The sequence below is a fragment of the Musa acuminata genome, chromosome BXJ2-3 (genome assembly GCF_036884655.1).
Source record: "Musa acuminata AAA Group cultivar baxijiao chromosome BXJ2-3, Cavendish_Baxijiao_AAA, whole genome shotgun sequence".
Taxonomy (NCBI): domain Eukaryota; kingdom Viridiplantae; phylum Streptophyta; class Magnoliopsida; order Zingiberales; family Musaceae; genus Musa; species Musa acuminata.
This window is the reverse complement of record NC_088340.1, coordinates 13,319,164-13,345,758: the sequence shown is the minus strand read 5'-3', so window position 1 is coordinate 13,345,758 and position 26,595 is coordinate 13,319,164. Positions and strand designations below refer to the sequence as shown.

At 39.8% G+C, this 26,595-nt stretch overlaps 3 protein-coding genes and 1 long non-coding RNA gene across 6 annotated transcripts; 2 read left to right on the top strand and 2 right to left on the bottom strand.

Annotated features, from left to right (window-relative positions):
• Window positions 1-1,480: 1,480 nt before the first annotated feature.
• LOC135606484 (uncharacterized) lies at window positions 1,481-2,573 on the bottom strand. The gene is made up of 2 exons (XM_065097515.1): window positions 1,870-2,573; window positions 1,481-1,771 (listed from the first exon to the last, which is right to left on the bottom strand). Exons 1-2 carry the CDS (start codon window positions 2,557-2,559, stop codon window positions 1,679-1,681), a joined length of 783 nt encoding a protein of 260 aa, XP_064953587.1. The 5' UTR covers window positions 2,560-2,573; the 3' UTR covers window positions 1,481-1,678.
• A 13,692-nt stretch (window positions 2,574-16,265) lies between these two features.
• On the top strand, window positions 16,266-21,076 carry LOC103978235 (uncharacterized). Of its 3 annotated transcripts, XM_065099267.1 has the most exons (7): window positions 16,267-16,564; window positions 16,933-16,994; window positions 18,161-18,436; window positions 18,611-18,745; window positions 19,260-19,316; window positions 19,459-19,593; window positions 20,716-21,076. In XM_065099267.1, exons 3-7 carry the CDS (start codon window positions 18,164-18,166, stop codon window positions 20,779-20,781), a joined length of 666 nt encoding a protein of 221 aa, XP_064955339.1. In that variant the 5' UTR covers window positions 16,267-16,564; window positions 16,933-16,994; window positions 18,161-18,163; the 3' UTR covers window positions 20,782-21,076. The 3 variants fall into 3 exon arrangements, with proteins under 3 accessions (XP_009392228.2, XP_064955339.1, XP_009392227.2); XM_009393953.3 differs by lacking the exon at window positions 16,933-16,994 and having other exon boundaries at window positions 16,266-16,564; window positions 18,150-18,436; XM_009393952.3 differs by lacking the exon at window positions 16,933-16,994 and having other exon boundaries at window positions 16,272-16,564.
• Window positions 21,077-23,240: 2,164 nt separating this feature from the next.
• LOC135607447 (uncharacterized) lies at window positions 23,241-24,910 on the bottom strand. Its single transcript, XR_010485183.1, has 2 exons — window positions 24,774-24,910; window positions 23,241-24,674 (listed from the first exon to the last, which is right to left on the bottom strand). It is a non-coding gene; the product is annotated as an uncharacterized LOC135607447 (long non-coding RNA).
• LOC135607446 (BTB/POZ domain-containing protein At3g19850-like) lies at window positions 23,509-25,917 on the top strand. Its single transcript, XM_065099266.1, has 3 exons — window positions 23,509-23,639; window positions 23,724-24,899; window positions 25,373-25,917. The coding sequence occupies exons 1-3, from the start codon at window positions 23,577-23,579 to the stop codon at window positions 25,742-25,744; spliced, it is 1,611 nt and encodes a 536-aa protein (XP_064955338.1). The 5' UTR covers window positions 23,509-23,576; the 3' UTR covers window positions 25,745-25,917.
• Window positions 25,918-26,595: the final 678 nt, after the last annotated feature.

Below are 26,595 nucleotides of genomic sequence, written 5' to 3'. Positions count from 1 at the left end.
TATTAAGATTTTTTTCTTCATGAAAAATTATATGTTGTATAGAATTTTTTATCCCGATCGATTAAAATACTTGACAATCTCAATAAATTTAAAAGGTAAAGATGTTTTATTATTAAGATGTTGATAGTACGAGCCAAATATTATCCACAACGTCGACAAAAAAACACATCATGTGCATCTTCTTCTCTTCTTTTTTCTTTCTCCTCCTGGAGATATTGATAGGACGAGCCAAATATTATCCACCACCTCGTCAAACACACATCATGTTTCTGTGCATCTTCTTTTTTTTACTGTTGTCAAGCTCTCTAATTTAGGCTTCCATTCTTGTCAACAGATAACAACATGATGTTTCTGATACAGTAATATGACGATATAATGTAAGCATACATTACATGTATAAGCACCTTCTTATGTATCGTAGATTCTTTGATATTTGCTTTAGAAAATTCCTTATATTCTCATGATCGTTTTTTTTTTTTAAGATTTCTCAATAATAGGATTTAAATCTTTGAGAAAAATGTAAGGATGAGTATTATGAATGTTCATTGATATCATTTGTGTAAAAATGACTCCCAAGATCAAATCATGGTTTATGGCTTAGCAAAGGAAATGATCTACCTCAACAAACAGTTATTATAACCTTAGATTTTGAGTTGGTTTGCAGAAAGTTTACCAAGTTATACTCAAATATAATTAAGTTATGATCAATCCTAGAATCTATTAAAAAAAATCTTTAATTTTGATAATTAATTATCATAAAAATATTTGTTTATAAAAAAAAATTATTATTATTATTATTTTAAAATTATTTTCTAATGATTGTATGAAAATTTGGATTGGCTTAGTGGAAGTTTACAAAGTTATACTCGAAATTGAACTAAGTTACTATTAGAATTTATTAAAAAAATTTAATTTTAATAATTAATCATTATAAAATTTTATAAAAATAATATTAATCGTCTTAGAATCATGATTATGTAGTTTAGTAGAAGTTTAAGTTGGCTTAGTAGAAGTTGACTAAGTTACACTCGAAATCGAAACGAGATATACTTGATTAGAGAATATATTAAAAAAAAATCTAATTTTGATAATTACTTATCATAAATTTTTTATTTAAAAATAGTGATAATCATCTTAGAATCATGCCTTAGTGGTTTTCTAGAAGTATGAGTTGGTTTAGTATAATTCGATAAAGTTACACTTGATCACATTATCGATTCAAAAAATTTTAAATTTTGATAATAATCATCATAAATTATTAAAAATAAAAATTTTTAATCAATCTAGGATTTATGTTCTAGTTATTTTATTAAAATTTGGATTAGTTTAGTGTCAGTTTCACTCGAAATTAAACTAAGTTATACTTAAGTTATGCTTAATCATAAAACCTCATTGATTTTCTCAATATCAATTGAGTTGGTTCACAAATTTTTTTATTATTTATAAGAAAACATGTAAAAATAAATATGCGGGGTGCAAACCAGTAAAAAGTTAATAGTAATTTTTTTTCCAGTAAAATATCTTTATATATATATAAATATATATATATATATATATATATATATATATATCTAATTACATACATATAGAACTAAAAATATGTGATTGGTGTGTGAGAGATCTAAAAATATGCTTTTGTCGGGAACAGTCTTTGAGCGGCATGCAAGCTTCTGTTGTTTCACTCCACCAAAACCCCTCTCTTCCATTTCCTCACAAACACATCCGTGAGAACAGTCTTCGACCGCAACGACGCCTTCAGCAGCTCCGAACCCTATCCATGTCGGGATCAGCATGTAGTAAGTGATTGGTGTGTGAGAGATCAGTACGTATAGCATGGCGGAGCAAATGATGGATCGATGGATTGTTTACCTCTTTCTTCCCCACCTCTACCTTCCACTCGCTCAGGGACTTGAGGTCCGTAACGTGGAACCTGTTGAGGAGAGTGACGGCGGAGATGGTGGACATGGGCATGACGGCCAAGTTGTCCATCACCATGTACGTGAGCACCCCCTTGACGTAACCCCCACCCGCAGCTTCCATGGCCGCCACCTGCTTGCCCTTCACGTCCCTCCTGCCCGGCACGAACCTCATCTCGGTCGTCATCTCCTTCTCGCACGACGGACATGGCGTCCCGTAGACGTCGGTCACGTGGCCGTAGTTCCCGTAGCAGCTGTTGTAGTTGTCGAAGTAGTAGTGGCTGGTGTCCGCGCCGGAGCAGCGGTAGTAGATCTTGGCGGTCTGGGGCGGGGAGGGGCTGCTGCTGCGCAGGATGTCGAAGGCGGGCGAGGAGGCGTCGGGGACGAAGACGGCGTCGCGGTCGTCGGCGGGGTGCACGAAGTAGCCGTCCTCGAGCTCGTGGAAGCTCTTGCAGAGCGTGGGGAGGCAGCCGGCCATGTGGTCCTCCGTGAGCAGGCGGGCGGCGTGGCCGAGGGGCACGCCGAGCAACCCGAAGAGGAAGTCGACGAAGTCCTTGCCGGCCTCGGCGTAGAGGACTTGGCCGGAGTTCTGGTGGACCAGGAGCTTCAGCTGAAGTAGCTTTTTGGGCGTCTGCAACGCCATGCCGCTGCTGATGATTGCAGAAGACCCAACTGAGGGTTTCTACTTATAAAGAAAGCATTGCCATGGCTGTTTCCATCGTATAAACAAACATTACAAGGAGTTGGTACCCTACCGCGTAGTAGCATATCCGAAAGACGCAGAAGGAAGAATGCGTACGTATGTTATTAGAATATCTGAAAGACTTGAGCGAAGTCAAGTCTCTAAATAATATTCAACGTAGACGATGACGATCACCGCCTCACCATCATCGTTTCTTTCATCCATAGTGGTGCTAATTATTATTTAAAGGCAATAATAAATATGTGGAATCCGAAGCTCGATCGATATCATTGCGAGTAGATTGTTGTGGGTGTGGACGTGATGGAAAATGACTGGGTTTAGTCAATCTGGTGTTTCTCGTGTAAGGTGAGCACTTGTGCAGCTCGCTCGTTCGCTCGTTCGCTCGCTCGCTCGCTCGCTCTTATTTTCGATGTGATGTAAAACAATGCTTGGTCTGGAAGTAAATATGAAGATTATATCTTTCACACACTATGCGAGAAAGAGGAATGTGGATAATTTATAGGTGCTCCATCGACTTGGGAAGGATTATGTCAGGTTAACACCGTTTTCTTTGTTGGGCCATAGTTGACTAATAAAAATATTTGGAGGTTAATTTTCTATCAACACTTGTTGATGTTCTTTGACTCGATAGCTTGTAAGAGAAAAAAAAGCCAAAAAATATTCAAAGTCGGGTAGGCAAAGAGAGAGAGAGAGAGAGTTTAGGCCTTGTATTGCTGTTGCATAAAATATTCAAAGAAACCAAGATCATTTTGCCAACTAATAGTCTCATTGCATAATGCTAGAACTAAATAGAAATTTCGTTTGCTTGCTTGGGTAATTGAGATTCTTGAACTCTAATTTTACAGGGCTGGAGATGAATGAACCCAAGTCAAAAGCCTGCCTTGATAAATAAAATACCGCGGGATAGGTGAAATGACTGATAGGTACTCTTTTCCTACAATTCTAATCCCTCGGTAATAAATGAGTAGCTCAAACGTTTTGCATGATTTGATTTTATTTGGTAGATTCGGTTTATTTATTGGATAAAATATATATAATATAATTAATTAGATTTTGATGACATATATTAATCAATAGAAAAAAAAGTATACTTAAAGTATGATTTCTTAGAAGATATTCTTGATGGGAGAAATTCTCTTAATTACTTATCCTAGACTTTCTGCTCTCGCCTATAAATAGATAGGACCTCTAGGGACTAAAGAAGAGGAGCGTGAAAGGATAGAAAGAGAAGAGAAGGATCTAATTTCTCTTTAAAGATTGATAACGATCTTGGATTTAAAGATGATGCCCTTGTAGATCAAATAGAGATATCTTTTCAAGCGGTATATTATAGATTTTATGCTAACAATTGGTATCAGAGCCTAAGTTCTTGAGATCAAACATATTTAATTCCCTATTCTCCAACGATCGTGAACCAGTAATGCCCATCGTCGACCTTGCTGCGTACAGCCAGCAAATTCTGCTGCACTAGGCTACGTGTGCGCCACAGCGACAGCACCACACCCATACGGTGGTCTCAGGATGTCACGGACAAACTTCTAAATATGATGTTTGATGTAATGCATATATATCCGTATCTTTTGGTATGTTTATGCTTTGTACAACATATAGAGGGACGACCGAAGACTTAATAGTCTCATTTTAGTTAGGTTGGTGATCGCTTTAGGCTTGTAAATAAAGGTTGTATCATGAGGACATGTGTGAAAGATTTTCGGTCTATAATGGACCATTTTGACCCTTTGTTGTGCAACTGTTCAGAGCTTGTAAAGTCTGTTTGTAATTTGCATTGTCTATGAAGTGTTTTCGGAGATGTTTGCTTGTGGATCCCGAATAAGGCGTTTTCTCTAACCCATTCTCTCTTTTGTGGGTCCTAAAGGACATGGGAGGCTTCGGGAACGCTGACCTTTGCGGACGGACATGCAAGGGTGCCGCAGACTTAGGTAAAACCAGCTAAGTCCGTGACAGATAGTATCAGAGCGAGACAAGCACTCATAGAAACACTTAGCATGCAAACATGGGGGACCTAGCGAGGCTGCGTTGAAGGCAGTCAGCACACGCGCGACCGTTTAGGGGAAAATGAGCATGGAGATGTAGGGAAAAGGAGTTGCTCGGAGGAGCGGGCATCTGACATTGGCATTCAGAGGAATGGCCAACCCTTCGCGCAAGAGGCACCACGAGAACAAGCAAGCTTGGAAGAATGCGGAGCGCACAAAGGTTGGGATGACTGAGTTTGAGCTACGGCTCAACGTTGACGACTATACTTGATGGTGCTCAAGACAAGTGAGGCGCTTGGTAAAGGATGAGACCATGTAAGGTGGAATGTGTTGTTCAGCGACCAAAAGAGTTGTGCAAAGCTCATAGAGGTGAGGGGAATTGCTAACTCAAAGAATTTAGTACTCATGCATGGGCTTATATGCGGACGATGGAATGTTCACGGCCATCCCAAGGCGACTGAAACTCGGCGCCATGGAGCATTGAAACTTTCTCTTCGGCATGTGAAGGATACGTCCGTAGGAGGCTGAAGAATGCAACGAGTTCAGCATGCTGCTAGGCCTTGAGTGGTGCAGCGGGGGCTGTATTGACGTGGAGTCGCAATCTAGCAAGTGCGTTTGCAGGAGGCAGAACAATGCATAGTTTGTTCAGCAGATCGGAGTAGTCCAAGGGGATGGTGGTCTCCGAAACGAAGAGAGATGTTGCTCCAATGGGATAGTTATCCAGGAGGGATAAGTCCCGACTTTCCAAAGGGAGAATCATGTGGGACGGACCTCACATGTTGAGGAGGAGTACCTCAACAAACAACAACTCCACGGAGCTCAATGGACCGAGCAAGCGGCGAGGAGTCGTTGCATGATATCGCTCGAGAGAATGCATTGGTGGATGCATTGCGAGATCAAGTGGTGGAGTGACCCAAAGCAACTCAAATGAAGGCACACTTGGAGTCGATATGGAGATCAGACTTAAGGGAGGGATGACCCTTGGAATGGTGGGCGTGAGGGCACCATCGACTCAATGCAAAAACGAGGAGCGGAGCAACTTGGGTGTAACTTGGCGAAGTACCTAAGCCACATGAAGGGAGCCAGCATAGAGGTTGAAACATAGAGCAAAGGCACAATGCTTTCCTTAAACAAAGGTCATGGACATGAACTCTTGTAGAGGCAAGAGTAGGATCATGTTGTTTCATGGGTCCTTCATTCTGATGGAGCGGACTCATCTTGCATGGTGTCAAAGACGAAGGGAGCTTCTGGGCACATGCACCTTATCTCGGAAAAGCATTTGATGGAGGATCTAAGGCGACTCAATTTGCGGAGGCGAAGTTGGGTTCAGAAGGCCTTAGCACGGGGCAAGAGGACGCAGAGGCGGGTACTCTTAAAGAATATGCCACAGTGTTATAAATCATGTTGCTAGGCAGGAAGTGGTGCACAGCGGAGATTATGCTGGTAGGGGCAGAGGCCTAGGATCCAGACAATGGGGCACTAATTGCAGCGAAGTCAGGGGACTTCGGGAGCTATTAGGCGACGAACTGTCCTAGAGTGGTGCTTCATCTAGGTGTGACCCAAGAGTGGGTGGATGAAGGTCGATTGCCAAAGGAGCGAACAAAATTGAAGGTGGAAGAGACCCTGCGATGTATTGGCAGAGGCCACACATGAAGGGTTCACAATTCGAGTTCATCCCACAAGGATCACAATGCAATAGAGATGTCACCAGAAGGCGACGTGGTGGAACAGTTCATGGCAATGCGATACACACGACAAAGTCCCGTGAGGGACTAGATCATATGGAGGTATGATCGGGAGCTACTGGAAGCTCCACTTCGTTGAACAACACGATGGTAAGAAGGGCTATGGATTTAAGGAGTGAAGGCCATGATACCGTAAAGGCGGGTCTTCCGTGCATGTATCGAATTTTGCATCGGATGAAAGCCTTGGTCATCAACATATGGGGGCCGTGTTCCACCAAGGGAAAAGTTTGAATGCAAGTACTAGTGAGTCCCATGGGAGGGACTTGATCATACAGAGGTATGATCGAAGCAGTTGGATAGTTGGACTGCTCTAGAGCCCGTATTCGCTTAAGGGAGCCCGATAAGTTAGAGGATAAGGTCGAGTAAGCGAACGTTGTTACCAAGGAAGCTAAGGAGAACAGAATCAGTGCAAATCCTATAATGTGATGGCAGAGGCCATGCATAGGAGTTGCAGTTTGTCTTTCCATCGACCAAAGAGAGCTGCTTGGATAACACAGATGTGTTGAAGCAAGGGGTCGAAAGGGGCGAAGAAGCGACGACGAGTCCAGAGAGACTTAGTTACCCAAAATCAAGCATCGGTTAGAATGGAGGTGGACTCAAAGGAGTGCCACAGAGACATATCTACTGATCGTGAAGAAAAGGGATACAGATGCGGGGCGACGGATAGTAGGGCCATGGGCATAGCAGCGTCATGGTACCACAAAGGCAGGACTTTCGTGAAAGTCATTGATCCCTTGCTCTCATGAAGGGAGAGCGCTTGGTCGTGAAGGGGGCCGAGGAGGTGGAGCATGCAGAGGCAAACTCCAAGTACCGAGACAAGGCTGAAGGGCAGAGGCCGAGGAACTTCGTAAGACCGATGTCAACGAGCTTCTCATCAAGATAGCTGAAAGTGAAGGACTTCGGGTCATGCAAGAGTGCACGACCAAGGAACGAAGCAAGCAGTATACGGTGTTGTACCTTTGCTACTCAGGGGAGTAGGCGGCAGGGTTGATGGAGAAGACGGTACAATCCCAGAGGCGACCAAATCTATTAGAGAATTACTCCAAGTTGGGGTGAAAACTTGCATTCCAGAAGTTCGATGACATTGAGAAGGTGAATCACAGTAGCTAACTCAACACAAGGAGAGCAAACATTTCAAGTGCTTCAGAAGTGTGAGCAAAGAGCAGGCGAAGGCCAGTAACCAGCTCAATGCATGGAGTACAACCTCGAGGAGGCAGGCGAAATCAAGTAACCTTTGCCTTCTCAACTCTTAAGAGACTGGGCAAAACCGAGTACCCTAATTCTCTTATCTATCCAGTAGAGGAGCTCTGTACATGTTCAAAGACCCTTCGAAGATAATGGATGACAATAGTTGTCAAATCCTCACCAACGGTGATCAGTGCTACTGAGAGTAGATTGTCCTCTTCATTTCCCAACGAACTGACAATCGAAAACGGAAGTGAAGCGAACCTACTTGGAAGTGACAACTAAGTGAAAGAAGAGTCAATGGGCAAATTTTGTAGAGGAAGGACCCAAAAACTTCAGAAGTTTGCGAGCCAATGCTTGTTAAAGCTCCAACAAGCATCCACCTAGTTCAAGCAGCATGAGCATTTGAGAGACTGGCGCATAGTAAGGATTGTCTTTTCCTTCATTTGGAGGATCTGCAGGAACCAACAAGGATCAACACAACTCAGCCAACCCCACACTAGAGTCAGAGCCATTGGCGAGTTGAAGTAGCATGGTGGATTAAAGGTTCAACTACTCAAAAACAGCAACGGAGAGTAGCTGGGAGCCAAGAGGCGCATTGCAGCTGGAGGAGAAGATTGAAGACTCAGCAAAGGCGAGGAGTTGTAGTGTCGACAAAGGCTTTGACGAGGACATCGAAGGAATAAGTAGGGGAGAATGTTACGGACAAACTTCGAAATAGGATGTTTGATGTAATACTTATGTATGTCCGTGTCTTTTGGTATGTTCATGCTTTGTACAGTATGAAGAGGGACAGCCGAAGGCTTAATAGTCTCATTTTAGTTAGGTTGGTGGCCGCTTTAGGCTTGTAAATAAAGGTTGTGTTATGAGGACACGTGTGAGAGATTTTTGATCTGTAATGGATCATTTTGACCCTTTGTTATGCAACTGTTCAAAGCTTGTAAAGTCTGTTTGTAATTTACATTGTCTATGAAGTGTTTTCGGAGATGTTTGCTTGTGGATCCCGAATGAGGCGTTTTCTCTAACTCGTTCTCTCTTTTGTGGGTCCTAAGGGACGAGAGGCTTCGGAGAGGCTGACCTTTGCGGACGGACATGCAAGGGTGCCGCACGACTTAGGCAAAACCAGCTAAGTCTGTGACAAGGAGGGCAGACAACCGCATCAGGTGGCGGCCGCGCCCAGGCGGCAACCACGCATGAGTAGGAACTGCCGCATCGACCGTGCGCGAGCAGAGGCAGCCCCGTGGCGGCAACGACCGCGTGCGGGCAAAGGCAGCCCCACGACGACAATGGCAGCGCCGCACACGCAGGCGGCGGCGGTTGCCCATAGTAAGGTTTTGGCAAAAATTATAATTTTACCCTAGGGTTTCCCTTTGGTCAAATTGCAATTTTACTCTTTTGTATTTATTAATATCCTTTAATTCTTTGATGGTTCTGCCCTTTACAAATCTCATAATTTCAGTTTATATCCTATCAAATATGTATAGCTTTACCCTTATGAAATTGAGAATTTTAAATTTATATTCTTAATTATAAAATTGATAAATATGATTTATTATGATTGAATTTAATCATGATTATATTTTGAATATTTGATTAGATTTAATTTTAATTAAAAAAAAATAAATTATGGTTTACTTTTATAGTTTTCTTATATGAATTATTGATTATATTTTTATATATGATAAATAAAATCCAATTATTGTTCTTGGATATTCATTTGGTTATTCACATATATATTTGAAATTATTAAATAATGTTCATCTTTCACATAATGGCATGATTTATATATTATCATGATTATCATATAAGTTTTTTTTTACTGATTAATGTTCAAGAATTATTATGGTTGTTATTCTATTATTGAATTGCTTAGCATAAGTTAAATTAAAAAAATTTGATAAATATTATTTGTAACTTATCTCCCTAAGTTTTATCTAACTTGTAGCTGCCAAAGTGATTTAGGATGATAGGCTTTTATGATGTGAATTATAATAAAAATTTATAGAATATTTTTAAATTATATTTTATATTTTTGTATTGGTCCTACAACCACTAAAGTGACCTAGACCAATAATTTATAAAATATATTATGAAATTAATCCTAAATAATATTAAATAAAATAATATTCACAATGACAACATGAATCAAGGTAAAAAAATTTAGTGAATATTATTTATAATTTATCTTCCTAAGTTTTATCTAACCGGTAGCTACCAAAGTAGCTTGAGATAATAGGCTTATGGGATATGAATTACAATAAAGTTCTTATCGTTCATGAGATGTTTTAGATTGTATTTTATTTTTTTGTATTGGTCATGTAGCAATTAAAGTGACCTGGACCAATAATCTATAAAATATATTATGGAATCGATCCTATATAACATTAAATAAAATAATATTCATGATGACATATATACTTAGGAGATTTAAATAATCTCAAAGGAGAATCTATTTTAAATAGTTATGTGATGGGGTACGATGATACTGTTTTGGATATCCTTGTAGTTTAGGGTTGTATACCCAAAGGTAACAATACTATTCCAAAAGGATGATATCAGTTCTCCGTAAATGATCTTGAGTGAATATTAAATATGTCAATATTTCACCCAAAGGTGAAATATAGATGATATCAATAGTTCATCATATTTTGAAAACTCAAAACATTAATGTTATATTATTATAGTGGTACTTCATTCATTGTATTTTTGTAAATGTCCATATACATTTTATAAAAAATGGTTTAAGCATATGCAAGTTGTATTGAGTAAGTGAGACCTTGATCAGATTAATTGAACAGAATATAAACTTAATTACTGAAAGATCTGTGGAATAAATAATTGAGGTGATTGATCAAGAAATGTATGAAAGATTCAATTTTATGATACTTAGACTTTAGTATAGTTTACAACTAATGCATGAGAATATCTAAGGATCAATTTAAATTTTCTGATAAGTCATTAGTTAACACCTTAAAATGATAGAATTTGAGGAATTCAAAATTATGTCATCAATATAAATGATAAAATTGTAAGCTCAAGACTCATAATATTTTGAGTACTACTCAAGGAGTAAGTAACACTAAAATAAGAATGAAGCATTAGTCACCTGAGTTTTTAATTATTATATAAACTCATAAAAGAATATCTTCACAATAAAATGTTATTTCTATAGCAAAAAAAGTTATGTAAAAAAAAACTATAAGATTTGATTTGAAATGAAATGGTATAAATATAACCTTTATATGGTTCAAATCAAATATTACAGAAATTATTTTTCTAATATTTGATGGATTAATTTGATGCTTCAACATAGGTTACCAATAATAAATATTCATTAAAATAAAAAAAAAATGAAGGGAGGTAAAACCGAATGAGATATTCATTATAGGGAATCATCTTAAAGTGAAAGCGATATTAGTTTGTATTCATCGCTTATATTTAAAGATGATTCAATTTGATAAATCTTGAGGATCCATATTTTGTTCTTATAATTATAAGAATTTGGGTTCATTACCTAGAATTGTTAGAATATTATTTTTCTTTTGGTGGTTGTAAACTTATTGTGATTCAATAAAATTAACCTTTGAATTCTATATAATAGTCTATATAGAATTAATATGAATCTTAAGTTTACAATGGTCCTATAAGTAAATATTAAAATAAAATATAGTTTTATAAACTCCTTGAGATTATGCTTATATCTATAGGTCACTTTATGCTTTTGTCTCATTAAAGAGAGATATTTTATTACCGTATAAATAACCTATTGATGTATGATTATATATATCTAATTCATGTAAAGTCTATAATCGTTCACACTCTTGAAGTGTACATAAATGAAGTCGATAGACAATTAGATAGAAAAGTCAAGATCATCATATCTGACAAGGGTGATGAATTTTATGATACTTATGATGAACCTAATTATAATTCTAATTTTTTTTCTAAATTCTTGAAAAAATAAGGTATATGATTTACTAGATGTGTTATAACAGAATATGATTGCTGAAAAATATAATCGTACCTTTATAGATATGGTTAGGAGCATGATAGGTTATTTTTTTTTATCAAAATCAATGTGAGAAGAAGCTCCAAGGATAACTATGTATATCTTGAATGATGTTCCTAGTAAGTAAATTACATGACTTCTTTTAAGTTATGAAATGACAGGAAACCTAAGTTAAGATATTTACATATTTGAGATTATCCTATAGAGATAAAGATCTTCAACCCATATACAAGAAAATTAGATTTAATAACTATTTTCAAATATTTTATTATCTATTCAGAAAAGTTTAAAAGGGTAGATATTGCTCTAATCATAGTATTAGGATAATTAAATATGGTAATATAAGATTCTTATAAAATAGCAAATAAGTGGGAATGAAAATCTCAAAATTCAAATTTTGATATTGAGGAGATATAAGTTGATACTCCTTTATTATTCGAGAGATTATTATTACTCAAATCATTAAGTGATTTGATAAAAGTAAATAATAAAATAATATTACTAAACTCCCACGTTATATTGATATCATTGTGATTGGTCGTGTAGAACAACTATAATTGACAACTTTGAGAATATCTCAAAGGGAAAGGAATCCTATCATTTATGGTTATTATGTGGCATATCTATAAGAATTATATTATAATATAGGAATTAGAATGAATCCCTTATTGTTTTCAGATGTCATGAAAAGTAATGATTCTAAAAAATAATATGATACAATAAAAGAAGAGTTAAAATCATTAACCAGAATGGTGTCTGATAAATTTATCGAATTGTCCAATAATTGTAAAAGAGTCTATTATACAAATGTGACTCAAAAGATAATGTCGAAAGATATAATGGTCAAACTTATGGTTAAAAATTTTACTTATAAAAAATGTATCGACCATAACGAGATATTTAGTTTTAATAAACTCGTTAAGAATTGTCATGAAATTAGTGACTTGGTATGAGTTTGAGTTATATCATAATGATATGAAAATAATTTTTTTTAAGGATCTAACTTTATATGGGTTACTCTAAACGATTTACAAAGAAAATGAAAGAAATATAAAATTTGGTGGAATTTTATATTACCATATTTTATATTATAAAGAAAATGAAAGAAATATAAAGACAACTATACTTGATGGTGCTCAAGGCAAGCGAGGTGCTTGGTAAAGGATGAGACCATGCAAGGTGGAATGAGTTGCTCAGCGAACGAAAGAGTTGTGCAAAGCTCATAGAGGTGAGGGGAATTGCTAACTCGAAGAATTCAGTACTTATACAAGAGCCTGTATGCGGATGATGGAATGTTCGCGGCCATCCCAAGGCGACCGAAACTCAACGCCATGGAGCATTGAAACGTTCTCTTCGGCATGTGAAGGATACGTTCGTAGGAGGCTGAAGTGTGCAGTGAGTTCAGCATATTGCTAGGCCTTGAGTAGTGCAGTGAGAGCTGCATTGACATGGAGTCACAATCTAATAAGTACGTTTGCAGGAGGCAGAACAATACACAATTTGTTCAGTAAATCAGAGTAGTCCAAGGGGATGGTGGTCTCCGAAACTTTCAGAGAGAAAGAAGCGTAGAGAGATGTTGCTCCAACGGGACATTTATCTAGGAGGGATAGATCCCAGTTCTCCAGAGGGAGAATCATGTGCAACAGACCGCACATGTTGAGGAGGAGTACCTCAAAAATAATAACTCCACGAAGCTCAATGGATCGCGCGAGCGGCGAGGAGTCGTCGCATGATCTCGTTTGAGAGAATGCATTGGTGGATGCATTGTAAGATCAAGTGGGGGAGTGACCCAAAGTAACACAAATAAAGGCACACTTGGAGTTGATATGGAGATCAGACTCAAGGGAGGGCTGACCCGTGGAATGGTGGGTGTGAGGGCCACCGTCAACTCAATGCAAAACGAGGAGCGGAGCAACTTGGCGAAGTACCCAAGCCGCATGAAGGGAGCCGACATAGAAGATGGAAAATGGAGCAGAGGCAAAAAGCTTTCCTTAGATAAAGGTCAAGGACATGAACTCTTGCAGAGGCAAGAGCAGGATCATGTTATTCTATGGTGTCATGGCCTTAGCTGGAATTGCCTAAGGCGTGAGGCACCCTTGCGGCCAAGATGCGAACTTAGCTTACGTTGCCTAAGTTGCAAGGCACTCTTACGACAAAGACATGAACTTAACTTACCTTGCCTAAGTCGCACTTCGCCCTTGCGATATTGCTCCGCAAAGATCAGCCCACTTGCAACCTCTCGCAGGTCCCGAAGGACCTGTAAAAGAGAAAGTTGATTAGTTCGAAAGAATGAGCGACGGACAAGTTCCGACATCTCACGAAAGGGGGAAGCTTTACAAGCAATTCAGCGAGCACCTTGCGTGTACAAGAGAAAAAAGAGAGAGGGGGAAAACAAGGACTTTAGAGGGTTGAATGAATAGCTGTAAGTCCACAAATAACTGCTCACCGGGTGCTGAGCACGACAATAAGTTCCCGTCAAGGGAACGTGTGAACTTACGAAAGGTTGTTCAACGCCCAACACTATATCGAAACCCCATCCAACCTTGTGCCACCTAGGGGTTCCAAGGGGCTGAGATGACTGACGTTTTGGTGAGCGAAAGCGGACTGCAGAAAATAGCCCGTGGCACACGAAAACGGAGCTGTTTTGCTCGGTTTGGTGAGCGATCACTTTGTAGTGCTACAACTTGTTCGAACTTACATTTTTACAAGCAAAATGACTCAAAATCAAGGCAAAATATGCTACCAAGCTGCTGTACATGTAGATGAGAGTAACAAACGGTTCGTTAAACAGAGTTATTATGGGTGCGTGATGACCGTTCGTGACACCCTAGCAAACACCTTTGGCCTCCTTATGCATAACAGACACTAACTTTTGGCCGACACCTTCAAACATTATTTTTGCAGTGATGCTGGATTTTAATATCTCTGTCATCTCATATGAAATTATGCAAGTAATCCTTGTGATATGGTCATTTGTGCTATAGGCAAAGGAGATGCTGACATTATAATCCATTACGTGGACCTGCGAGTTAGATGTGAGGTTAATTACATCCCTTTCTTCTGAACTATTAAGTACTGCTGCTTGAGCTTGGCAGCTCTGGCCACTTGTTCTATTTTCTATGTGGTAACGGTTTTGATTAGGTAATGCCCTGTTGTTGCCTTGCTTTTTTTTGTTTTACTTTGAAGAAAACATGATTGTTGATTTGCTATCTTGAAACATCAGTTGAAGCTCGGTTAAAAGCATGAACACAATAATTTTATGGATGTTTAAACATAGTGGCCAGCATGGTGGTGAGCATAATAGCTTGTTAACTTTAAGTTAGCAATTGGGAGGGCTAATTATAAATTCCTTCGAGTCGTTAGATCTCTTTCCCATCCTAGTTTTTAGATTAAAAAATTTATGTTGAAATCATTAAAGTTATTAAAAAAAAGAAACATTTAGATCCATTTAACTTAATATTATTAATTTTATCTATAGAAACTAAAAATAACGAAAAATAATAATTTTCATGTTTCAATTTACGGTGATGAACGATGTCGGTGATGGTGGACGGCGATACCGTCAGGGGTCGTGGTTGGTTTTTATGGATGAAGAGAGCTAGGGGAGAGATGAGGGTCGCTTTGTATTTACGTTGATATCAATACAGTTGTTAAGCGACTCTTTCGTCGCTCTGCATCTACGTTGACATCGATGCAATTGTCGAGCAGGGAAAGAGCCGTTGATGCAAACGTCAAGCGACCCTTTTGTCGCTCAGTAACTACATCGATGTCGACACAAATGCAGAGCAGCAAAAGGGTCGCTCACTGTGTCAACATAGATACAGAGTGACAAAAGGGTCGCTCATTGTGTTGACATTGTTGCCAAGTGACGAAAGGGTTACATAGCATCTACATCAACGATGACATAGATGTAGAGTGGCATCGCTCTGCATTTGTGTTGGCGTTGATGCAGATGTCGAACGACCATTTCATCATTCGATAAATGTATTGACGTCGACGCAATGAGCAGCTCTTTTGTCACTTTACATATGCATCGGTATCGACATAGTTGATGAGCAACGACGATAAGGCCGCTTGGTAATTGCGTCGACACCAACGCATGCAGAGTGACTCTCATCTCTCGTTATTGCTCTCCTCATCTATAGTAGCCACCCGTGGCCCTTAGCGGTGTCATCGTCCACTAATACCGATACCATCCATCATCATCAATCGGAATATTGAAATTATTTGTTTACCTATTATTTTTATGTTTTCATCAATAAAACTAATAACGTTAGAGTAAATAGACTTATAAGTTTCATTTTTATAATTATATAAATTTTAATATAATTTTTTTTAAACCTATAGATCAGGATGGTAACGAGATCTAATTACATAGGTTAATTTATAATTAGCCCGCGATGGGGAGTCACACAAATATTTTAATATATATAGCTTCTACGGTGGATTGCCTTATCGTTCTTAGCTAATCTCTAGAAATGGGTTTCGTTGGCCTGGATTGAGACTCAGCGTGTGAGTGTGTGCGCTCGAGGCAACTCAATTGAATCATATGATAACTCGGATTTTGTTTGGGTCACATTTAGTTGATGTATCAGCACCATCACGCCCGCTTCCTTGGCCGAGTACGTATCAGCCTTGCGATACGTTGCCGCCACGAAACACTTTGCAGTTAGGTCACGACACAAGGCGTCGATTTGTTCGTCTTTTCCGCAGGGACCGTCGTCGATTGGAGATGCTCGCGCCACTGCTTCGTCTCCGCTGGTTGGCTCCGTCCTTCTCTGTCTCTTTTTCTGAGCCATTCGTTTCGACACATTTTTCCGCACCGCCCATCACTAATTCCCCATGAGAAACGACATGAGGCTCTCCATCTCTTTCTTATCCCATCCGACCTCGGCTAGCCTAATCCATCGTCCTCCCCCATCTCCACTCGCGATCTGCTGATCGTTTGGGTTTCTTGGGGCCGCCGCAGTATTGTGCATCGGATTGATTCTCTATCATATGCCCACCGCGAGGTCCGTGGTTCTCCCCCTTAACTCCCTTGCTTTCCGGTTCTTGATTTTTTTTTTTCTGGATAAAGAAGGTAGACGTTCCATTTACTCTCTGCTCAAAAACCTTTGTAGAATTTTCATGATTAAACGATAGAGGGTTATTAGTTGTTTAAGATGGTGAATGTTAGGCGATATTGGAGGATTTAATGCTTCTGTGTTACTTTTTTCTATATCTTGGTTCTATAACCTCTCAAGAATCTTTAAAGAACTTTGTCCTAATAATTCTTTCTTCAGTTCAATTTTATTGGCGTTTATGTATGCGATCAGTCACCTTGTTTGTTTGATCTCTCAAGAATGTTTCAAGAACCTTGTCCTGATAGTTCTTTCTGCAGATCTTTTGTATCGGCGTTTGTGTATGTAACGAGTCAACATATTCGTAAAATGGTTGAATGAGGTACTCATCAAATCAGTCATGCAATTTTGAATCCAATTTTTCATTCTTTATTTGCCGAGCTCTTCTGAGATTCACCTCTTTGTTCAGAAGTTAGCTTTGTGCTTTGGGCTGTGTCTTCCTTTTTCTTCTTTTTGTTCCTTTTTTTGGGTAAATAATGCACTATTGTGTTTATTTTGGTTATAACCTCCTCTTTTGTCTTTTCTTCATGGACCATCCTATTCTCACCTTGTTGTGTTCTTTATTCTGAATCTAAGGTTTTTTAGTCTTCTTTTGATGTTTTCTTGTACTGGAAATGGTTGTACGAGTTAATTATCTCTGCTTGTGTGGGATTTCAAAGGCAATGCCCGCACAGCCTTTTGTCACTATTGATCCACTAGCGCTAACTAACTGGGGTTGGTTAGTAGTAATTCAAGCAAGTGCCATGCACGACTGGGTTTTGCATCGAGCATATCTCAATTGATCTGTTACACATACATGAAGGCATGGGTTCATCGAGATGACCTACTGGATTCACCTATTAGATCGAGCAATTCTTTATCTTTTACAAGGGGAAGCTAGTCTATATTATTCACGGCAAAATATTAGTACTTAATAAATATAAAAAGCATCATTATTATTTACTTCTTCTTTGTGCTAGTTTCATTCATGGATCTTGACATATTGATTCTTTTCTTGACTATTATATTGAGAGCTCTGTTTCTAGCAAAAAACATTCTAAGAAACCATATTTGATCTTCCATGCTTGTATTGAACTATTTCTTAATATATATTTATGTAGTTCCATTACAATCTTTCTATCACAATGCTAGATGTTTGGGGTGCTAGTTAGTGGCTCATGGACATTTCTCTTTTTGTGAAAGTTGTCTCTAGCAATATCTAAGAACATCTTGATTGACATGTCACACGATGAGTGTCCTCCTATGCATTAGAATTTTTCGCTCTTGATTATCACATCAATGGTGTTTACTAATTTAATAGTTCACTAAAGACCTCCTTTCTCTTTCTCATGTGCATGGGTCTCCAATAATTGCTATATGTTCTCTTGAAAACAATCCGTTTAATGTTCTTTCTGTAGAACTTCCATTTTGTTCATATTGTTGATTCGTTGTTCATATTTCTAAATAGATTCACCTTCATTAGTTAAATATCATGTAGTTTGGTTTCAGGATATGATGAGTGTCATCTCGAGCCATCCTCAAAATTTACCACTTCGAGTCTTTGACAGTTCCATAAAGAGCAGACTAAGTAAAATACAATGTTTGGGATATTCAGCCACAGAGTTGCCTCCTGGAGGGATGCCAAGTGCTAAACATCAACAACTCATTAGTGTCCATGGAAGAACACGATGTTCTAGGCTGTTTATTGTAAGAGCAGTCAGCGATGAAGCAGAATCAAACAGCTCTGATGATGATGAGAAGGACCCGGAAACTAAAAAGGAAGAGGTATTTCTGTCAAATGTCTTTGTTCAATTCTTTTATTTGTCAGGGTTTATTCTGGATATTCAAATAAAAAATTAGCATCTATAATCCGTCTTTATCATCAATTTCATGTAATATATTGACATATGTGATTCATTTCAGACAAATTTTAACTCCACTATGGGATTATCCTTGTAGGTTAATGGTGGGTTATCCCGTGATTATTTGGAGCGAATAATTGGAATAGATGATTCAACTTTTAGTGGAACGGATCTTGCAACTCTAATCAGGAAAAAGTATGGTAGATCATATGATGTCCTACTAATTAAGAAGGTATTTTCTTACCTTGGGATTGAGCTTAACCGTGGAGAAATATATGGTGCAAAATTTATACGGCTTGGATTCTAATTATTGTTTGTGCAACAGCGTGTGTAACATCAATGGAATAATGTCCTTTAAGCATGAACAGATATGTAACATGCCATCATTGTTAAATGCTCAAGCTTGTACTTAGCAAAAAGAATATGGCCTTAGTTAAATTTCTCCCAGGTGTTCTATTATGTGTAATGAAGTTGTCACTCATGTGACTACGCTGGTACTTTGTTGATATAAGTTGTGCAGGGATGTCATCGTACATGGTTCAATTTGTTGATATAAGGTGATCACTTGTGTCTTGCTGGAAATATCATATCTGAATCCCATGAAACAAATAAATCTGATCTCCCATGTGTTAATGTGCACTTGTGCAATCCATGAGTCTGAGCTAATAAAACTTTTTACAATACTGTTACTCTTTTAAGAAACTTCCCTCCCTTGTTGTAGTATGAATGTTTTCCATTTTGTACAGGAATTTATGGGACGAAACTTGCTGGCAATGAATGTCATGTGGAAATACATGGAGCAGGTATACTAAATATTTGCCATTCTTACTTATCTGAGCATTGCCTTCAACAGACTTCAAAATTAACGATGCAAGTTCCAATTTTGGTGGCTTCTTTCAGTATGCACATCTTATTTTTAATGTTAGTTTTTTGTTCTTTCTGTAGAGATCCTTTCCCTTGACTGAAGAGGAGTATATATTGAGGCTTGATGACATAGCAAATACGTTGAAGTGTTGGGGAGCTGTCTCACATATTCGGAATAGCCTTGCTAAATCGAAGGAACGTCCTCGAATAGGAAAAGTATATCTTTGACCGACTTTGCATGGTTGAATTAACGAATAGTTTTGTTTATTTTCAAATTATATGTTAGCTCATAAATATGATTCCAATTACTGTATGATATTTCCTATGTACTGTCTTTTCATCTCATATATAGGAGATGATTATTTGTTGTACTCTCATGAAAAGTCTTCCTGCATACTTCATTTATTTTTCTCAGACTTGTAAGCTTATATACTTAACGTTGCCATATTTAAGTGCCTCCCTTCGGCGAAATAGGCACCTTTTGTTTCTAGTTTGTATTATATAACTGCGACCAAAAAGTTTTAAGGCAGATCTATGAATATTTGTTCATAAAATAAAGCATTTTGGACCTTTCAAGATAATTATGAATGGTTTATTGTTTTAGCCATGACGACACTAGCATATTCTTTCTTCTCAAAAATTAGCCACAGGAAAATTGATCCATATGCTAGAATGACTTGTTTCATCCAATTAGCATTGACATCCTTATCACCTAGGTGGTCTTACACGTGAGTCAACTGTCATTGATTAAGTTTTGATTCTGTGAAGACTTGTTTGCCTCGTGTGCCACTTCGAATTGCTCATAATGACTGGTAAAATCTTTGCTTTGTGTATGACTTGTACATCAGGCTGCTACTATGTTATTTTTAGTTTGTATCTGAATTGGTAAAAAAAGAGAAGTAAAGATATCTGGTTAAGTTCTATATTCCTACAACATGTCCTTCACTTAAACCTGATAAATTAGTCCCGATGAAGATGATGCTCTGATCAACTGATTGTCTTTTGCCTGGCAAGCACAACAGAAAATGGCATGATTGAATGGTAAAGTAAAAGGAAAGCTCTAGCCTTTGTTACAGTCAGTGCTAGCAATATCATAGTTTGATTTTTGCCTGGATACTGAGTTGCCAACTTCATTGAACTGTTAGTTAGACAATCTACAATCTTTACATTTTTACAACATTATTCTTGATTTTTCTGTGTGTAACCTGCTGCAAGATTCACACACGTTTCCTCGTGAAAGTGCAGGGAAGTTGTTGGATTAAGTTTAGCTGTATGATATATTATGGGTCTTATGCATTTTGCTTGTGCTCTCACAATACTTAACTTTTCCCATCTTAGGCAGTCAGCATCTTCATAGACATGGATGAAACTGGGGGCCGTTCTAGCGAGTGGATCTACAAGTGATTGGCAGGCAAATCATGCATTTTTTGTGCATTTTAACGAGACACTTGGATCACTTTGCTGAATTCAACATCTTTGGTGAATCAATATTGAAATTATCTCAATTGATGTGCCTTTGATCCTTGTGGTCACATGATGTCCCCAAAGTAACCTGAATGGAGTCAAGATGTTCATAATCTTTAAAGTTTCACGTATCAAAATATAATCTTACATGGTAAATGATCGATGTCTGTGTACAAAGTTTTATCAGTATCAGGTTGTCACTGATTACAGTCTCAATGATATCCGATGTTCTTCACATGTGAAGTCATCATACACATTTTTGAACATTTTGCTGATCTTGCTGTTTCCATTTTCCGTCATTAATTAAAAACAAGTGGATTTGTTCGATAACTTTGTTCTCTCAAAACTGTTTTCCGTAGCATATTTGGTAAAAATCTATACTTGTTTTCATCATTCCGTAAAAAGGGAGAGCGCTACCTGGTGTTTCTGTCACTTAAGTATCATCTTTCGTGTAGTTAAAAGAAGATATTAAGGATATAAATAAATAAAATAAAATACTAACAATTGATAACAGTGGAGTTTGTTTCTCTTTTACCTACTTGATTAATGATAGAACTTCAAATCTTTTCTTACGTTTACTTCCTGCATACCAAAGATCAAAAAACATATAATATTTGACCTACTTGAATGATTGGTCTTGTATGATTTGATGATTGAAAGAACCTATCATGCTTCACTGGGACCAAGAGCATTATATATATATATATATATATATATATATATAATCTTTATCGCATACAATACAGTTCTACACCATTTTAAGTCTACCATGAAGGACCTCATGTGCCTATGCCTTAATTGAGAGACGTGCCATATTGATTTTGTGGGGGTAAGTATGCATTTATATCGCCTAAGTTTTCTCAGAGCAACACTGCAACATGTTTCACAATTGATGATACAAGGACTTCAGAAATGGCTTCTTTGTCTAAGGAAATATGGACAAACAAGCCATCACTCTCGAACTCTTTTCCCCGACTGAGGGAGAGACCTTTGCCCCTCTGAGCAAGGCAGTGGATTCCTTTTGTTGCCTCGCTAAAGCAAGAGCCAATAATTTTGAGAGAGGGAGTTGAGACCGACTCCCCTTGCCGTCTGCTTCTTCTCCTTCTAAGCTTTACTCTGCTATCCATTCTCACCTACAAAAAGATGTAAACCGATCATATCATGTCACCATTACTTCTACTCATCAAGCTCTGGAAGATGAGAGGAAGGACAGACAAAGAGTCCCATTCCATTTGTCATGTTGATACCTCACGATCATTCATACAGATCATCATAGCTTTCTGGTCCCGAATATTCACATAATATATGTCCAGGCTTGTGATCTCCATCCAACACGTGGACAAATCTCCGGGGAGGCTTAAAAGACAGACAGATTACGAGAGAAAAAAAAGATGCAGCAGGACGTGGTTCCATTCGTCGTCATGAACTCTTTTTTGATGCACTTGCGTTTGGACTTGTTACCCGAAGCTTTTATGTCCTCATCCAACGAACAAAGAATGCAAACACTCGTCTGCTACAGTCTTTGCTGTGAAGTTGCTGTACGATCCACCACGCCTTGTTGTCATCTTCCCAGTGGTTCTTCTCGATCGAGGTTTCCGATGATTTAGTGTCCGTGAACAGCATCCAACTGGAGCTCAATCGAAGAGCAAGCGTTGCCCACCTGCGGCACTTGAGCCATGGCGAGCAGTGATAAGATGACCTGCGAAAGCCAACAAAGACCAGAGAGGAATTTGAGTGACGCCCGTGAGCGGAAGAGAACATTCCTCTGACCGCCCTCCGGACCCCCTTAATTTGCGCTCGCTGGTAGGAGTCCCGTCTCGTGAGCTGTGGACTGCATGCAGCATCAATCACCGGCAATTAGCAAAGAGACATATTGAATGACTGGAAGAAAGATGTAGGCGAGTGGGTTGTGTCTTGATGTGGAAAATATGCAGCCTATGCAATGGCAAGTAAAAGCTAGCAGTCAATGGGATTCCAATGGATGGACAACGGATAACAAAACGACCAATGCTTACTTATGCTTTTTTTTGTTTGTTAATCTCTTTTGTAATGGTGGATAGAGAGCTGCTGCCTCTGTCATCTTCTAGAGCTGAGGATTGTTCCTACTGAGAAGATTTGTGCTGATGGCATTTAGATGTACAAAGACCGGGGACTAAATCAACTTGCTGGATTTGAGCTGTTGTTTTCATGCCAAGAGGAGCTGTAAACAAACCCCATCATCTGTAGAATCAAGAATATCGACAGAGGAGGAGGAAGCTGGTTGTGTGTGTCAAAAGTTGTCCACATGATGACCCCTCTTCCTCCTCCTAATGAATGACATGGATTTTGGCTTTCCAACTCCCACATGTTCTACCCACCCATACGCTTGTCTAAAAGCCTAAAGATGACAAAGCCATTCAGGACTACGATTGCAGAAGCATGCTTGACTTCCAGTGCCCGTCACCAGCACCAGACAAAATCCATACAATTTTCTACCACAAATACAACAGCAGCAGCAGCATAATCAAACACACAACCCTCACACTGAAGAAGTGGTTTGGCTTACTGAGTCACTCAGGTGACTAAACCACCTCTTTCTACATCTATATACACATACGCGACAGCCATAGCCATCAACCCACTGTAATGTCAGCAAGCATCAAAATCTCTTCCTCCCAAGAATTGACAGCCTTTTGGTCCCTTATATCTATCCCCAGCTCTTCCTTTGCATCATTCAATTCGGGCTCCCACCAGCAATGCAGGAACTCTGTGATCTCAAGGTTCATGTCAATGAGCAGCACACCTTCCTCCTGCATCAGGTACTCATTCCTCAACCCACACATCATGTGGTGTCATCCAGCTTTCTCTCCTTCACTTCCGGCAATCTAAGTCTTCTATTGCAGAGAGTCCTCTGTTCCTTCTCGGGCAAGCTGAAGGAGATGGTGAGCCAAGAGAGGCAGAGAAGCCAGCCAAAGAGCTCAGGAGTTGGGATAATGGAGTTTCCAGGAGGAGCATGTGGTTTTGAGCTGGTGTCCAGATTCTGCTACAACAATGGGAGCATCGCCATGACGCCATCCAACATCTGCCTCCTCCACTGCTCCGCCATTCTTCTTGAGATGACTGAAGATGTCTCCTCCTGCAATCTTTTGAGCCAGACGGAGACCTTCTTGAATGGAGTGTTCCACTGGACATGGAATGACATCCTAACAGCTTTGAAGAGCTGTGAGCCCTTCTTCCCAACTGCCGACTCCTGTGGCCTACTCCAGAAGCTCGTCTCATCCCTCCTGGCAAAGATAGCGGCCAATTCAGAGATGATGCCACTCCTGTCGGCAACGCCATTTCCGTCATCTTCATCTTCTTCCTCCTCGCCTGATACCTCTGGTTTCAGGTGCTCCTCATCTACCAAGACCCCCGAGCCGATGAAGCCTTGTTCCAACAGGGAATGGTGGTTCGATGACCTCACCATCTTGGCACCCAGCACCATAGAAAAGATCATGAAGACCCTCGGAGCTTATGGTACTGACAACAAGAACCTCGTCCTGACCAGGTTTCTCTTGCATTACCTCAAGACGGTGGTCCAGAGGCCATGCTCTGGCGTCGGATGCGGGAACCTTGGTCACTGTAAGGAAGAGTACGGTGGTCTTGCCGACACTGCAGTCCATGGAGTGGCGCTGATGGGAAGAACAGCCTTCTCCTGCAGAGGACTGTTCTGGGTGCTGAGGGTGGTCTCAGGCCTGGGCCTCAGCAAGGAATGCAGGCAGAAGCTGGAGAGGCTGATGGGACTCGTGCTCGACCAGGCCACACTGGATGATCTCTTGGTGTCAGGGCACGATGGAGGTGTCTATGATGTCAACCTGGTGCTGAGGTTGGTTAGAATATTCGTGACCACCGAGGAGGGTGGTGGCGCCTCCTCGCAGAGGCTGAAGAAGGTAGGGAGGTTGACCGACAAGTACCTGGGGGAGATCTCTCCTGACCAGAGCTTGAAGGTGTCCAAGTTTCTCGAGGTGGCTGTGAGCCTCCCGGATTCAGCTCGAGACTGCTTTGATGGAGTCTACAGAGCTTTGGACATCTACCTCGAGGTAAGAACATGGCACCGCTGGCTTTCGCTTGCATGATTGATTTCTCTGCAATTCCTGATTGAAGAACTCATGCAACTGCAAATCTTTTCCCATAAACAGTTCATAATTCAGGCATGTCCTCAATTAGATTTGTCGTCTGCTATATTTCTGCTCTCTGCCACTGGATCTCGAATGAGTCTAGAGCAAGTTTCACGTGGGCATGATTGGTGGGTGGAAAAGGGTTCTTCAGCTCCCCAATCAGCTTCTTCCTCCCCCTTTTTTTGGAATTGACAGGCCATCTGTGCCTGCCTTTTTGTGATGCTTTTTCCTGTAGCCATGATCGTTGGGTGGCTGGCTACATGGTCCATAAACAGTGAAGAAGATGCCATTCCAGTGCTACACTTGCAGATTCGAAGAACATGTTCTGAGAGTTAGATTCCTGTTGTGTTTTACTGTGATCTAGCATCTGAATCATGGAGCTCGTGTTGTGGCAGTCACACCCAACGCTCTCCACCGAGGAGCGGACAAGGCTGTGCGGATGCCTCAACTACGAGAAGCTCACACTCGAGGCCTGCAAGGACCTGGCAAAGAACCCACGGGTGCCGCCGGGAGTCGCCGTCCAAGCGCTGGTCTCGCAGCACTCCAAGTTGCACATCGGAACCGACGTGGCCGACCCGTCGCGGACGCCGGCCGCCTCCCCGGAGTCGCCGCATGAGAAGCAGCAGCTCAAGCTCAGCCTTCAAAGGATGCAGTGCAGGGTGAAGGAACTGGAGAAGGCGTGCAGGAACATGAAGGGCCAGATGTCCAAGATGGTGAAGACCAAGTCCATGAACCACAGCAACAGAGGAATGCCAAGGCTCTGTTGACATGGATACACCACAATGTAGAGTTGTGTTTTTTTGTGAGAGATTGTAAATTTGTAGGGATGAGGTTTTTGATTTGGGTTTCAGCTACCATGTCACATTGGAACATCTGTCGAACACCATCAGAGGAATCTGTAAAGCTTATATGATGTTCTTACTGTGAATTCTTATCATCATCTGATGCATGTGCAGGTCTGTTGAAACATCATCATCAGGAAACATTCCTAGCTGAATTGAAGGATGGCTCATCATACAGACATCTCTGGACAGAACTTTGTTTGATAGATCACATGATGAAAGGAAGGAAAGAGTCGAGAGATATGTCAATGCCACATAGTACAAGGTTTGTGTGTCTTCATGGGGCCATCAACCTGCATTCATCTTTAATTTAAAGCTTTGCATAGGTACATCTGTACTTACCAAGCATTCAGCTCGTTCTTTATTCATCCATCAAATCTGATCTCCCACAAAACCTTGTGCCATCCTGCACCAAACCATCATCTGGTTTCTCTACTGCAGCAAAAACCACCATACATCCTTGACAACAGCTGAAAACAATCAATTGTGGGCTACTGGTCTCCGTTCTCGGGAGCTCCAATTAGCAAACAGTAATGCTACTTTATATTTGTTTAAGTGCTACACAAATGCCAATGTGGGTTGCTGGTAGTGACAGTAGCCCTTGTTTGATGCCTCTGCAAGAGCAAAGCTGTCTTTGAGGCTTTTTCCACAGGCTTTGAACCCTAAAAACTTGTGATCATAAAGATGGACAAAAAACCAACAGAACTATAATGTATTCTACTAATCCAACAGAGAGTAACCCATAACATGGATCGACTATAAACAACATTAAGAGG

Bases quoted from the DNA above. Each gene is read 5' to 3' on its own strand.
- LOC135606484 (XM_065097515.1), bottom strand. From the start codon at position 2,559: ATGGCGTTGCAGACGCCCAAAAAGCTACTTCAGCTGAAGCTCCTGGTC. The intron at 1,772-1,869 runs GTAAACAATCCA...CGACATGGATAG, and splicing joins TAGAGGTGGGGAAGAAAGAG to GGTTCGGAGCTGCTGAAGGC.
- LOC103978235 (XM_009393953.3), top strand. From the start codon at position 18,164: ATGATGAGTGTCATCTCGAGCCATCCTCAAAATTTACCACTTCGAGTC. The intron at 18,437-18,610 runs GTATTTCTGTCA...TTATCCTTGTAG, and splicing joins CGGAAACTAAAAAGGAAGAG to GTTAATGGTGGGTTATCCCG. The intron at 18,746-19,259 runs GTATTTTCTTAC...CATTTTGTACAG, and splicing joins ATGTCCTACTAATTAAGAAG to GAATTTATGGGACGAAACTT.
- LOC135607446 (XM_065099266.1), top strand. From the start codon at position 23,577: ATGCAGGAACTCTGTGATCTCAAGGTTCATGTCAATGAGCAGCACACC. The intron at 23,640-23,723 runs GTACTCATTCCT...CTTCTATTGCAG, and splicing joins ACACCTTCCTCCTGCATCAG to AGAGTCCTCTGTTCCTTCTC. The intron at 24,900-25,372 runs GTAAGAACATGG...GTGTTGTGGCAG, and splicing joins CTTTGGACATCTACCTCGAG to TCACACCCAACGCTCTCCAC.